The 13,016-nt window shown below is 34.3% G+C and overlaps 1 protein-coding gene across 1 annotated transcript; it reads right to left on the bottom strand.

The window, feature by feature from the left end:
• Positions 1 to 348: 348 nt before the first annotated feature.
• Positions 349 to 8,637, bottom strand: LOC137390680 (monocarboxylate transporter 12-like). The gene is made up of 7 exons (XM_068077008.1): positions 8,628 to 8,637; positions 8,195 to 8,380; positions 7,153 to 7,335; positions 5,352 to 5,496; positions 3,171 to 3,387; positions 1,784 to 1,922; positions 349 to 497 (listed from the first exon to the last, which is right to left on the bottom strand). Exons 1-7 carry the CDS (start codon positions 8,635 to 8,637, stop codon positions 349 to 351), a joined length of 1,029 nt encoding a protein of 342 aa, XP_067933109.1.
• Between the last annotated feature and the right edge of the window lie 4,379 nt (positions 8,638 to 13,016).

The raw sequence follows: 13,016 nt of genomic DNA on the forward strand, positions 1-13,016 counted from the left end.
AATGGTCACTACATCAATGATCTCTACACAAATGGTTACTACACCTAATAGTCACTACATCAATGGTCACTATACCAATGGTCGCTATATCAGCAGTCACTACATAAATGGTCACTACATTAGTGGTCACTACATCAATGGTTTCTACATCAATGATCGACACATCAATGAGCACCAGATAAATTAACCCTCCTAAACTCTTATCGACAAAATCATCGCCTACACCAAAATAGTCAGCACTACTTACATGTAACTGGTATTACCCTAACAAGCGAGCAAATAGAAAAGTCCCACATAAATGACCATCTGCCAACTTACATGTATGAGCACTAAATGAAAGGTAATCTATTACTTTAACGGTCTATGCATACCTCCAATAGGGGGACCAATAATAACAGCGATACCTCGGCCTAGCATGATGAGCCCAAATGCACTAGCGAATTTTTCTACTCCGACTAATGTGCAGGTGACGACGATTACCAGAGATACGAAGGTGGCTGCAATAAAGAAAAACTTAGAAATTATATAGAAATAAAGGCATCACTCTCTAACAGCTCACACATTATAGCAGCATGTGCCTTCTGGCTGGTTAATAAAGGCAAACCTCATTTTGTATCTCAGCTAGCCATGATAGCCTTAGCTTATGCAGATGTATGTGATTACAACCTGTTCATAAGGAGAGTGACTGATTTATTTATTGGTTGCCTAAGCTGTCACTTTTGTTTTGAAAAGATGGCTGCTTATAATCAGTAATAATACAGAGTGGTTTAACACTCTGTATTAAATGACAATCATGATTTTGTTGGCATTGGCTGCTCAAAATTTCTTTGAAAACAACCATTTTGAAAATTGACTTTTTAAAAGTCATTTTTGTCGTAGAATGCTCACTAATAATATATAACATATACAATAGGTAATATATACTATATGGTATATTATTAATTATTAATATTATCAATATAATTAAAATATATGGTATATAATACTCTAATATATATCGTTACTCTAAGGCAAAGAGGATATTATAAGCACTTTTGATCGGTTTGTTGAGCATACAAATGTTACACGTAAATTGGAATTGATAAAATCAAGTTCATAAAATTCAAAGAACTGCTATATACCGGACACTTACACACGACTAGACCGTAGGTAGCCATGATGATAGCCATCGATAGGTAAGAGGTGCAGAGGGGAATAAGGATTACACACAAACCAGACAAGACTAAGCATGGATTATGTAATCCAAGGCCAGACACATTGGGTACGCAGTCAACCACCAGCCCTGACAGAATCCTTCCAACCGTATTGCTGATTCCTAAAAAGGGAATGTTGAAGGTTTAAGCGTAGGCCTGTGTTGATTAGTTGGAGACCTGCTACTTATGAATGACACATTTCATATAATAGTCGCTGTTACTGAGAAAGAAAGGTGAGCAATATTTCAAATCATGTCTTTTTCTCCAGGATCATGTGTATATGTGGCATTTCATAAGTTTAAAAAGGTAAAGCGTAATATCTATCGTTCAAGTATATGATTATTATATACGTTGAGTAAAGAGAGGATGAGTTTATATGCCATAAAGAAAATCCAGATTTACCGTATTTTTGGGTCAAAAATTTTTAGATATTATTTGCTAAGGTCTAAACTATAAGTTTTGTATAAAGCTCTTAACTGCCACATTATATCAACCACCCTCACAGTTTAGACAGTTGTCTTGATCATGAGAGAACTTGTTACTGGGTGTCATACAAGTCCTAATACAACTATTTCCACCAGCATACTCACCAAATACGGAGATAAGGAAAGACGATTCTTCCTTTGAGATGCCCAGTTGTTGAGCTCTGACAGGCAAGTAAATGATTGGGTAGAAATAGCCAACCGTGCAGAAAATGTTACCAATTCCAAACAAGACAAATTCTTTTTTCTTGAACAAAGAGAGGTCTATCAGTCTCATGAGGCAGCTAACCAGCTTCTGCTTTGTAGACACCTGCTATTAGCATCAAATCATTACATTGTAATAAACGTTTATGTTTTTTATTGAGCATTCATGATGTTTATGGTTATATCTAATTCTAAGTTTGTTGGAGGGTGAGGTAAGAAAAGCAATGGATCACAAGCTATAATAATTACATGTCAATTTATAGTGCAAAGCCTACCGATATGTGAAAATTTATTTGTAAATGAACCTGCATCCATTTTGCTGGTTACAACATAAAAGAGGCTAGGCAAAATAGACAAATTGATTAACATCAAATCACCTGCTCATATCAACTAAAACTCAACAACTTTAATCACTTGAAGTGTGCAAGTCTTGAGCTGTTTAGTGATTAGGAAATATTAAACCAACCACTGAGTACCGAACTGATTAAAAAGCAGAACAAATGTTCAACAAGACAGACTAGGGTCATCCTCTCTCTCTGTCTCTCTTTCTCTCTATCTCTCTCTCCTATTTTTTCCTAATCTTAAGCTGTTTAGTGATTAGGAAATATTAAACTAACCACTGAGTACCGAACTGACTAAAAAGCAGAACAGATGTTCAACAAGATAGACTAGGTCATTCTCTCTCTCTCCTATTTTTCCATATTTCGAGTAAAAAACTATATTTTTAAGCCGCTTGTTCTATTACTGTTAAATAATTAGTATGAAAGGGTCAAAACTATTGAAAGTTTATGCATTAATATTGATGTAAATATTTTGGTCTGATTTGGAATTATAGCTAGGTTTCTAAACCAGCAGTCACTTAGATGTTTCTCATACCATTTTAAACTTTCAAGTAGTCAAGCTTTGAGCTTCAGCACAAGTACACACCGCCTGGAGCTATGTGGGGAGGTACATGCCTATGCATCAAACACATCAGAGTATGTATTCTGTACTAGTAAATTAAGCTGCCATAGTTTTTGCTAGGGTTCATTTTTACTAAAACCTGAAACAAGTAATTTTAATGAGCATGAACCCTGTTGTTTCAGAATTCTGATAACTATCTAACCTGACTATGCAATAAAATTACCTTATTTTAAAGCTAAGATAAAACTTCTTTGTTCAAAACCATGTCAGATCACTTGCTAGAAGAGAGAATGCAAAGATATGAAAAGAAAGTAAATCAAGGCATAGAACTCAATATTAATACCCGTTTAGAAACAAAATGAATTTGTCAGGATTCTAATGAACTAACCCTTTTTAGAGAATCGTTATCTTTTTCTTCATCTTTTGCAAAGCTCTGAAGAGAAAGATGATAAAAGGAGCCTCCATATGCCAAAGAGCTCATTTTGAAATTGTCTTTTTCAGACTGGATACTAAACCTTTGGTTGACACAACTGCTAGCATATAATCTTTCTTCAACGTGTGAGCTCTTATCTGAAACTAAGGCCCCTGTTGATTTAGACTGTTCTCTACAAAACAAGCATCAATATTACCTGCGGTCAATGGGCTACAGCTATAATATGAGTTTGTTAAGGTCTGTAGTACACAACTATATGAGATGTGCGTTTTTATCATAATTATAGCTAGCTCTGGCAATATCTTACTCAAAAGTTACAAACAGTTGTATCAAATTCAGATTAAACTAAAAAATTAATAAAAAATGTGTAAAAATAGAAAAGCAAGGTTGAAATAGAGCTATTCAAGCTAGAGCAAAAATAACAGGACCACAGGAGAGGGAAGAAAGGGAAAAATTAAGAGAGAGAAAGGGAGAGAAGGAAAGAGAGAGGGAAAGAGAGAGGAAAAGAGAGAGAGAGAGAGAAAGAGAGAGGGAAAGAGAGAGGGAAAGAGAGAGGGAAAGAGAGAGGGAAAGAGGGAGGGAAAGAGAGAGAGAAAGAGAGAGGGAAAGAGAGAGAGGGAAAGAGAGAGGGAAAGAGAGAGGGAAAGAGAGAGGGAAAGAGGGAGGGAAAGAGAGAGAGAGAAAGAGAGAGGGAAAGAGAGAGAGGGAAAGAGAGAGGGAAAGAGAGAGGGAAAGAGAGAGGGAAATATAGAGGGAAAGAGAGAGGGAAAGAGAGAGGGAAAGAGAGAGGGGAAGAGAGAGGAAAAAAGAGAGGTAAAGAGAGAGGGAAAGAGAGAGGGAAAGAGGGACAGACAGAGAGGGAGAGAGGGAGAGAGGGAGAGAGGGAGAGAGAGGGAGAGAGGGAGAGAGAGAGAGAGAGAGAGAGAAAGAGGAAGATTGGGAGAGAAGAAAAAAAGAAAGATCTGATCATCTGTATTGCCAGTGTTATCAGACTGACAGTTTCTAAATGCATTTCTTCTGAGACTTTAGCTATATGGTACTTCCATAACAGCTGCCACTAAACATAGGACCTCCCATTATGCCTCTTCAACACCTACAGTAGTTGTATCAAAACTGTGCAATAAGACAAGAGCCACATTCACTGAATGTAACAGAAGAGAGAATGCCTTCACATAAAGAATCCTTATAGCTATCAAAGACAAGCTTTTCCAAATAAAGAGATCGCAATTTCCAATTTGTTTACGCTTAGGCATAACCATATAAAAGTTCAAGAGTAATCATGACAATGAGGTGGGCTTGAAGAGATAAGGCTTTAATACAACCACATTTATTATGGTTACTCTAAAGTTGATAGTAGTGAAAATCTGTTTGTTTTATACTCGGGTAAAAAATAAAAATTATGACTGACAAAAGGTTTGATCATGTGAAAATGTTGTTTTTGTTTTACAACAGTTTTGCATATTGTAACGGAAATACAAGTATACGTATATACTATATATTAATATAAGTACATGTATATCATTAATCTGAATTATCAGAAGTTCATATTTAAAAACTGCACCAGTTCTTACTTATTCCTGAGTATTTTAGCTATATAATAAAGCCTTAGGTTCTGTATTTCTACTTGTTCACTATGGGTCATGGTGATAAATGTTCCCACTTGTAACCATTTTGTATTCTAAAACCGCAGAATCCAGGGTAATTTAGATTAATTTAGTTTTTAAAAGGAAAGATCCATTTATTTTTCACCCTAAGATATAAAAAGTTAGCAACATTATATAAGGCTTAAAGACAAAAAAATAAATACTATATATAAGTGTGAAGTGATGTAATGAATGAGTAACTTGACTGGTATTATAATAATATATTGCTAGTAGGTTAGCCTACTCTCTATTGCTACAGACTTTCTATAGAGTTATCAATACCAAATATAATCTGTTCTTTTGCATCAAATTCTCTATAACAATAGTTTTCATAAACCAGATGGTATGTGTACATAATATATCATTTATAATTGATATTTAGAGAAGGTAAATGTCATTAATTAATAATGTCTATAGATCATGTGTAAATACATAACTGTAGATAGCTAATATACTAGGTATATTCACAGTTTTACATTTAGTTCCAGCTTACCTGTTTTTCGTTGTGAGCAACAATGTATCAGTTGCCGGCTCATTCAGTTTTGTGACCTCTACATTTTCTTTGGCTTTGGAACATCTAGTAGTGTTGAGAGGCTTCAGTAATGCCCCTAATGCACAGCCGTGAATGAGAAGTCCCGCTAAAGCACAGTACACAGAACTTAGATGCTACAACATTGATTGGCAACAAGCCTTTCTTTGCTAGAACTTTCCAGAATGTCCTCTGTGAGTAAAAGTTTAAAGTTCAGGCTTGATCAAAGGCTGGCTCACACTATATCGCCGTATGTCGCAGTTGTCCTCTCGGCGATTATTCGTCAACCATGTCCACCATAGACCAGCAGCACTGTCGAGACAACGCAAATACGTGGGTAAAGGTTTTAGCTAGTCAGACTTTCTCGGCAACCTGTGCAGAGTGCATCACTTCGGCAATAGTGATTGGCTGTAGCGGATAGCTTGATCTATGGTCTCTTCTACGACAGGCGTTGCACGACTAGTATATCGTAAATTTTGCAAGCCCATATTATTGTATGAAAATGTTATGCCATGGACTATTTGCCGATGTAAACATAGAGGAGTTTGTAATAAATAGTGTGAATAATGTTATCACGGGCGAACACCAAAGTATTGTGGGATTAACTCCGACATATGACATACAGTGATACAGTTTGAACCAGCCTTCAGTGTTGTATCTACATGTAGTTACTTCTTCATTTGGCTTGCAGCCCTATAACCAAATACTTGCACCTTATATAAAACTCTCGTTTGAAATTTTTTGCACTTACATGGATTAGCTGGTTTGGTGGGCTCATTTATGACTTTAAACTATTAGGCTATGTGGTTGTCATATCCCTCAACAGTTATGTGTTGTGTTTATGAATGCAGGCTATTTGCTACCCATCTTCTACTGCTTATATAAGTGAGACTTTTAGAGTCTTCTAAATTAGATGCTAGCTAGAAGCACGCTGTGCAAAGCAATAACAATTCTTCCTACTTTTGGTTAATAACTGAGCACAGAGCAAGATTCTGCTATCATCTCTGTGTGCTTTATTCCTTTGTTGTCTCACAGGCTTTGGAGGAAACTGCATATACTGGTACCATATTTTCTGTGCTCACTTACTACTAAATAGTACTAGTTGATATGGTGGCTGTTGTTATAGGTAGGAAACCAGTTTTTATAGGTAGGAAACCAGTTATTATAGGTGGGAAACCAGTTTTTATAGGTAGGAAACCAGTTATTATAAGTGGGAAACCAGTTTTTATGGGTAGGAAACCAGTTTTTATAGGTGGGAAACTAGTTATTATAGGTAGGAGACCAGGTATTATAGATAGGAGACCAGTTTTTATGGATAGAAGACCAATTATTACAGGTAGGAAACTAGTTATTATAGGTAGGAGACCAGGTACTATAGGTAGGAAACCAGATTTTATGGGTAGGAGACTAGTTATTACAGGTAGGAAACTAGTTATTATAGGTAGGAGACCAGGTATTATAGATAGGAGGCCAGTTTTTATGGGTAAGAGACCAGTTATTGCAGGTAGGAAACTAGTTATTATAGGTAGGAGACCAGGTATTATAAGTAGGAAACCAGTTTTTATGGGTAGGAGACTTGTTATTACAAGTAGGAAATCAGTTATTATAGGTAGGAGACTAGCTACTATAGGTGAAAGAATTAGATATTATAAGTAGAAGTCACCATTCGTGGGATATATTAATATATACTAATGTACTAATAATATACTGTCTTTAAAAGACCAGATGTTGCACATTGATGTAGGAATATGCCTAAAAACTTTACCATAGATCCAATGAGCTCCTCTCCAGTCCATTGTTTTGTGGATATACTCTATTATGGGTGCCATGACCATCATACCCACACCGGCACCAGCAGTTGCTATACCCATAGCAATAGCTCTTTTCTTCTCAAAGTAGTAACCAAGCTCAATGACTGCTGGCAAAATCATCATTCCATAGCCCAGCCCTGCAAAAACGTTTTTCTATATTACGTGTATATACATTAGACAGCCGGAACATTTCAAACTACACGAATTCAGAGTATAGACTGGGGCTGACTTCCTTTAGCTATTACCAATTATTTATAAGCTGCTGGAGATTCTTTCTTACATAAGCTTGAAAAGTTGATTGAGAAGCATCATTGGCTACCTTTTCTAATTGCGCTGTACAAAGAAGCTTCGATTTTCTAAGCTATTGATACATGTACAATATGTAGTTGGTGGTGAGAGACATCAAATAGCATATTATTTTAAACCTTAAATTTTTATGGGCAAACAACTTCTTACACCTAATCATTCTGTATTCATTTGTATACAATATTACTAAAAAACTTTTAGAATCCTTTTTTTACAAAGTTGGTAGTGACCAACATGTAGTTAGCTAATTACTGACATGCATGATAAACACATGTAAACCTACGCGAGCTCAAGTTAGTTTTGAAAAAAATATTCATCTAGACTCTAGAGCATTCAACTTCCTTACCTCCCATAATTCCATAGGTCAGATGAAAGACGGCAACAGTTGGAGAAAAAGTACTCAGAAAAAACGCTGATGATGCCAGAATTGAGCCAATCATGCTGATTGGTCTGCACCCAAAACTGTTGACCAACACACTGACCAGCGGTCCTAAAGAAACCGAAATGTGAGCTAAACAGCTGGCAAAAAAAGAAGATGTCAACATTAGATGAGATGAAGACTTCTACCAGTTTATAGATAACGAGTTCTCAAAGCTCTAAAATATCAAAAAATAGTGTTTTATAACCTCGGCTTTGTCTTTAACATCTCATGCACCATCAAACGTAACAAGACAAGGCTTCGATAGATACCTTGAATTATGACAACTCCGCAGAGTAGCGCGTTTGCTAAACTGATGTTAGCTACCGTAGTATCAAAGTACTGTTGATAGTCTCTGAGGTAGATAGCAAAGCTGTTTGCTACACCATCTAATAGAAAGTGCATCAAGAATGCTGTGAAACATATGACCCAACCGTATCCGCCGTCTGGAGGAATTCCTACAAGACCAAGTGACCAAGTCACCAACATAATGTACTTGCTGTTAACAAGAAATTCAAGATGACAGATTAACTTGCTTGCTTTTGTAGTCTGGTGACAGACACTGAAACTCACCTTTTGATGATTTTTTCTAATACTACAGTAGATACTTGCTATCTAGAATTTTGGTTAAATGAACATCATGGTAAGTGGTCAATTTCTGTTTATGCTAAAGCAAATTTGAACATAATCCTAATTCTGACATACCTTGAGCCATGACGATTGCTAGTTCTCCGATGACTGTACCTCAAATCACCTGTAGGATTACTGAAATACATTGTAAATATCCATAGAATTAAGCATTACTTAAAGCAATCTCTGAACATTTGCGCGCGGATTTTAGCGCCAACAGTATGTACAATGAAAACATGTATGCCACAATATTTGATACAGTTGAAATCTAAAAATGATCGACGCAAGATATTTCTACACCCTTAGCTGTCTTGCCTCAATATGCCTGCAGGAGAAGGCCAAACCAGCCCAGAAGTCGTGTGCCTTTTCTCTGCCTTGTTAAACAGCTAACTTTATAAAATTGAATAAATTTAATGCTTTTTACAGTTGTGTAACTTAATCAAAGCCTGGCAGCTGTTTTCAATAAATACCTGCGGTAGAAATAAGACCGAAATATAACTGGATTAAAGGGTGATGACTCACACCCTAGCAAGTACTTATAGATATATGATTGTCACCTCGACCTCCGAGGGGCGAAACGACGCAGAAACAGATGCATGTAATTATTGAGATGGAAGACAAATCTTATTAGATTGTGAGGTCAAAAATTGGTAGCTAAAGAAGCTCGTGTTACCCGTCCTTGTAGATAAGAGTTAAAGCATGAACTCAAAGCATCTTAATGTTATATTGCTATCATCTCGAAATTGTTCAGAACATTAAAGCAGAGCAGGTTTTATTCAAACATAAATGTATAAATATACATGTACAGGCATATACATTTATGTATTCATACACGTACACATACATGTATGCATATGCATACACACACATACACACATACACACAAATGCACATGCACGTGTACGTGTACACATACATGTACGTGCACACACGTATGCATATGTGTATACATACATGCACACATACAAGTATGCAAATGCATGTACTAGCATGTATATACAAATATACACATTTGTATCAAAACTTGATTAAGCCAAACCAGATTTACAAAAGCTAAAATAACTGCTATGAACTTTTTTAGCAAAATATTTTTAGGTACAATAAACTTAGTAAACACTATAATATAAAAGATAGATGAATCAGCAGAGTAATTACTATGATATAAGGATGAGTTTATCAACTTAGTAAATAATATGATATAAGGTTGAGTATATCAACTTAGTAAATACTATGATATAAGGTTGAGTTTATCAACTTAATAAATACTATGATATAAGGTTGAGTTTATCAACTTAATAAATACTACGATATAAGGTTGAGTTTATCAACTTAATAAATACTACGATATAAGGTTGAGTTTATCAACTTAGTAAATACTATGATATAAGGTTGAGTATATCAACTTAGTAAATACTATGATATAAGGATGAGTATTTCAACTTAGTGAATACTATGATATAAGGTTGAGTATTTCAACTTAATAAATACTACGATATAAGGTTGAGTTTATCAACTTAGTAAATACTATGATATAAGGTTGAGTTTATAAACTTAATAAATACTATGATATAAGGTTGAGTTTATCAACTTAGTAAATAATATGATATAAGGTTGAGTATTTCAACTTAATAAATACTATGATATAAGGTTGAGTATTTCAACTTAATAAATACTACGATATAAGGTTGAGTTTATCAACTTAATAAATACTATGATATAAGGTTGAGTATTTCAACTTAATAAATACTATGATATAAGGTTGAGTATTTCAACTTAATAAATACTATGATATAAGGTTGAGTTTATCAACTTAATAAATACTATGATATAAGGTTGAGTATTTCAACTTAATAAATGCTATGATATAAGGTTGAGTATTTCAACTTAATAAATACTACGATATAAGGTTGAGTTTATCAACTTAGTAAATACTATGATATAAGGTTGAGTATTTCAACTTAATAAATACTACGATATAAGGTTGAGTTTATCAACTTAATAAATACTATGATATAAGGTTGAGTTTATCAACTTAGTAAATACTATGATATAAGGTTGAGTTTATCAACTTAATAAATACTATGATATAAGGTTGAGTACATCAACTTAGTAAATACTATGATATAAGGTTGAGTATATCAACTTAGTAAATACTATGATATAGGTTGAGTTTATCAACTTAGTAAATAATATGATATAAGGTTGAGTTTATCAACTTAGTAAGTACTATGATATAAGGTTGAGTTTATCAACTTAGTAAATACTATGATATAAGGTTGAGTATATCAACTTAGTAAATACTATGATATAAGGTTGAGTACATCAACTTAGTAAATGCTATGATATAAGGTTGAGTACATCAACTTAGTAAATGCTATGATATAAGGTTGAGTTTATCAACTTAGTAAATACTATGATATAAGGTTGAGTTTATCAACTTAATAAATACTATGATATAAGGTTGAGTACATCAACTTAGTAAATACTATGATATAAGGTTGAGTATATCAACTTAGTAAATACTATGATATAGGTTGAGTTTATCAACTTAGTAAATAATATGATATAAGGTTGAGTTTATCAACTTAGTAAATACTATGATATAAGGTTGAGTTTATCAACTTAGTAAATACTATGATATAAGGTTGAGTATATCAACTTAGTAAATACTATGATATAAGGTTGAGTACATCAACTTAGTAAATGCTATGATATAAGGTTGAGTATATCAACTTAGTAAATGCTATGATATAAGGTTGAGTACATCAACTTAGTAAATGCTATGATATAAGGTTGAGTTTATCAACTTAGTAAATACTATGATATAAGGTTGAGTTTATCAACTTAGTAAATGCTATGATATAAGGATGAGTACATCAACTTAGTAAATGCTATGATATAAGGTTGAGTATATCAACTTAGTAAATCCTATGATATAAGGTTGAGTACATCAACTTAGTAAATACTATGATATAATGTTGAGTTTATCAACTTAGTAAATACTATGATATAAGGTTGAGTTTATCAACTTAGTAAATACTATGATATAAGGTTGAGTTTATCAACTTAGTAAATACTATGATATAAGGTTGAGTTTATCAACTTAGTAAATGCTATGATATAAGGATGAGTATATTATACTCACTGCCGATAAATCTCTCTGGTAGATGGTTTTCTCAACCATTTACGATAAAAAGTCGCATCAGTATTGTATTATGTTGTTTGTCCTTTTTCTGTGATGCGCAAAGCAAACAGAGATGACAAATAGATCACACATTCTTACAATGAACCCTAACACCCCCTGAGTTATTTAACAAAGCAGGTTTATCAGTGAAAGTTTTTGTAAAAGTTAAATTCCTATAGCTTTGTGTATTCGCGTGGCTGATTTGGCTGAAAAGCTTTTTCAAATGCCAAGGTTTAACAAAGAAATGTCACGCATAACGCTGTCTAAATTTTGCAAATTGGGGCTTCATAACATCAAGTAATGTCTCACCCTAAATGTTAATCTCACATTGATATAAAGTTTCTACAATGTTGTCACCTATTGTCACCCCTCTAACCTTCTAACTGTGGTTGCCTTGCTCTAAAGTTTTGCTCTTGTAGCAGAAACACATTATCAACTATAAAGATTATGTAGTCAAGTCTAGGAAGAATTTGGTTGATCTTGCCGTTTTTAGAAGCAGCCAAACTTTATCCCCTAAATTATCTTTTTGTTAATTTTTTACTTTGCACATTAACATGAACAACCAAATAGATGAACTTGCAGTTTGTTTATTTCACATTAATTTTTCAATAGAAAGGTGAGAGAATGTTATTTTCATTGTGTTTTAACTTTGTCTAGAGTGCAGTTCTCTTTTCATTGCACACTAACTTGGTTTAGAGTGCAGTTCTCTTTTTATTGCACACTAACTTAGTTTATAGTGCAGTTCCCTTCTCATTCATTGCCCACTAACTTATTCTAGAGTGCAGTTCTCTTTTCATCGCGCACTAACTTGGGTCAGAATGCAGTTCCCTTTTCATTGCGCACTAAATTGGTTTAGAGTGCAGTTCTCTTTTTATTGCACCCTAACTTGGTTTATAGTGCAGTTCCCTTCTCATTGCCCACTAACTTATTCTAGAGTGCAGTTCTCTTTTCATCGCGCACTAACTTGGTTCAGAATGCAGTTCCCTTTTCATTGCACACTAACTTATTCTAGAGTGAAGTTTTATTTTCATTGTGCACTCACTTGGTTTAAAATGCAGTTCCTTTTTCATTGCGCACTAACTTATTCTAGAGTAAAGTTCTCTTTTCATTGCGCACCAACTTGGTTTAGACTGCAGTCCTCTTTTCATTGTGCACTAACTTGGTTTAAAATGCAGTTCCTTTTTCATTGCGCACCAACTTGGTTTAGAGTGCAGTTCTCTTTTCATTGTGCAATAACTTGGTTTAGAGTGCAGTTCTCTTTTTTCATTGCACACTAACTT

The sequence above is a fragment of the Watersipora subatra genome, chromosome 1, assembly GCF_963576615.1.
Source record: "Watersipora subatra chromosome 1, tzWatSuba1.1, whole genome shotgun sequence".
Classification (NCBI taxonomy): Eukaryota; Metazoa; Bryozoa; class Gymnolaemata; order Cheilostomatida; family Watersiporidae; genus Watersipora; species Watersipora subatra.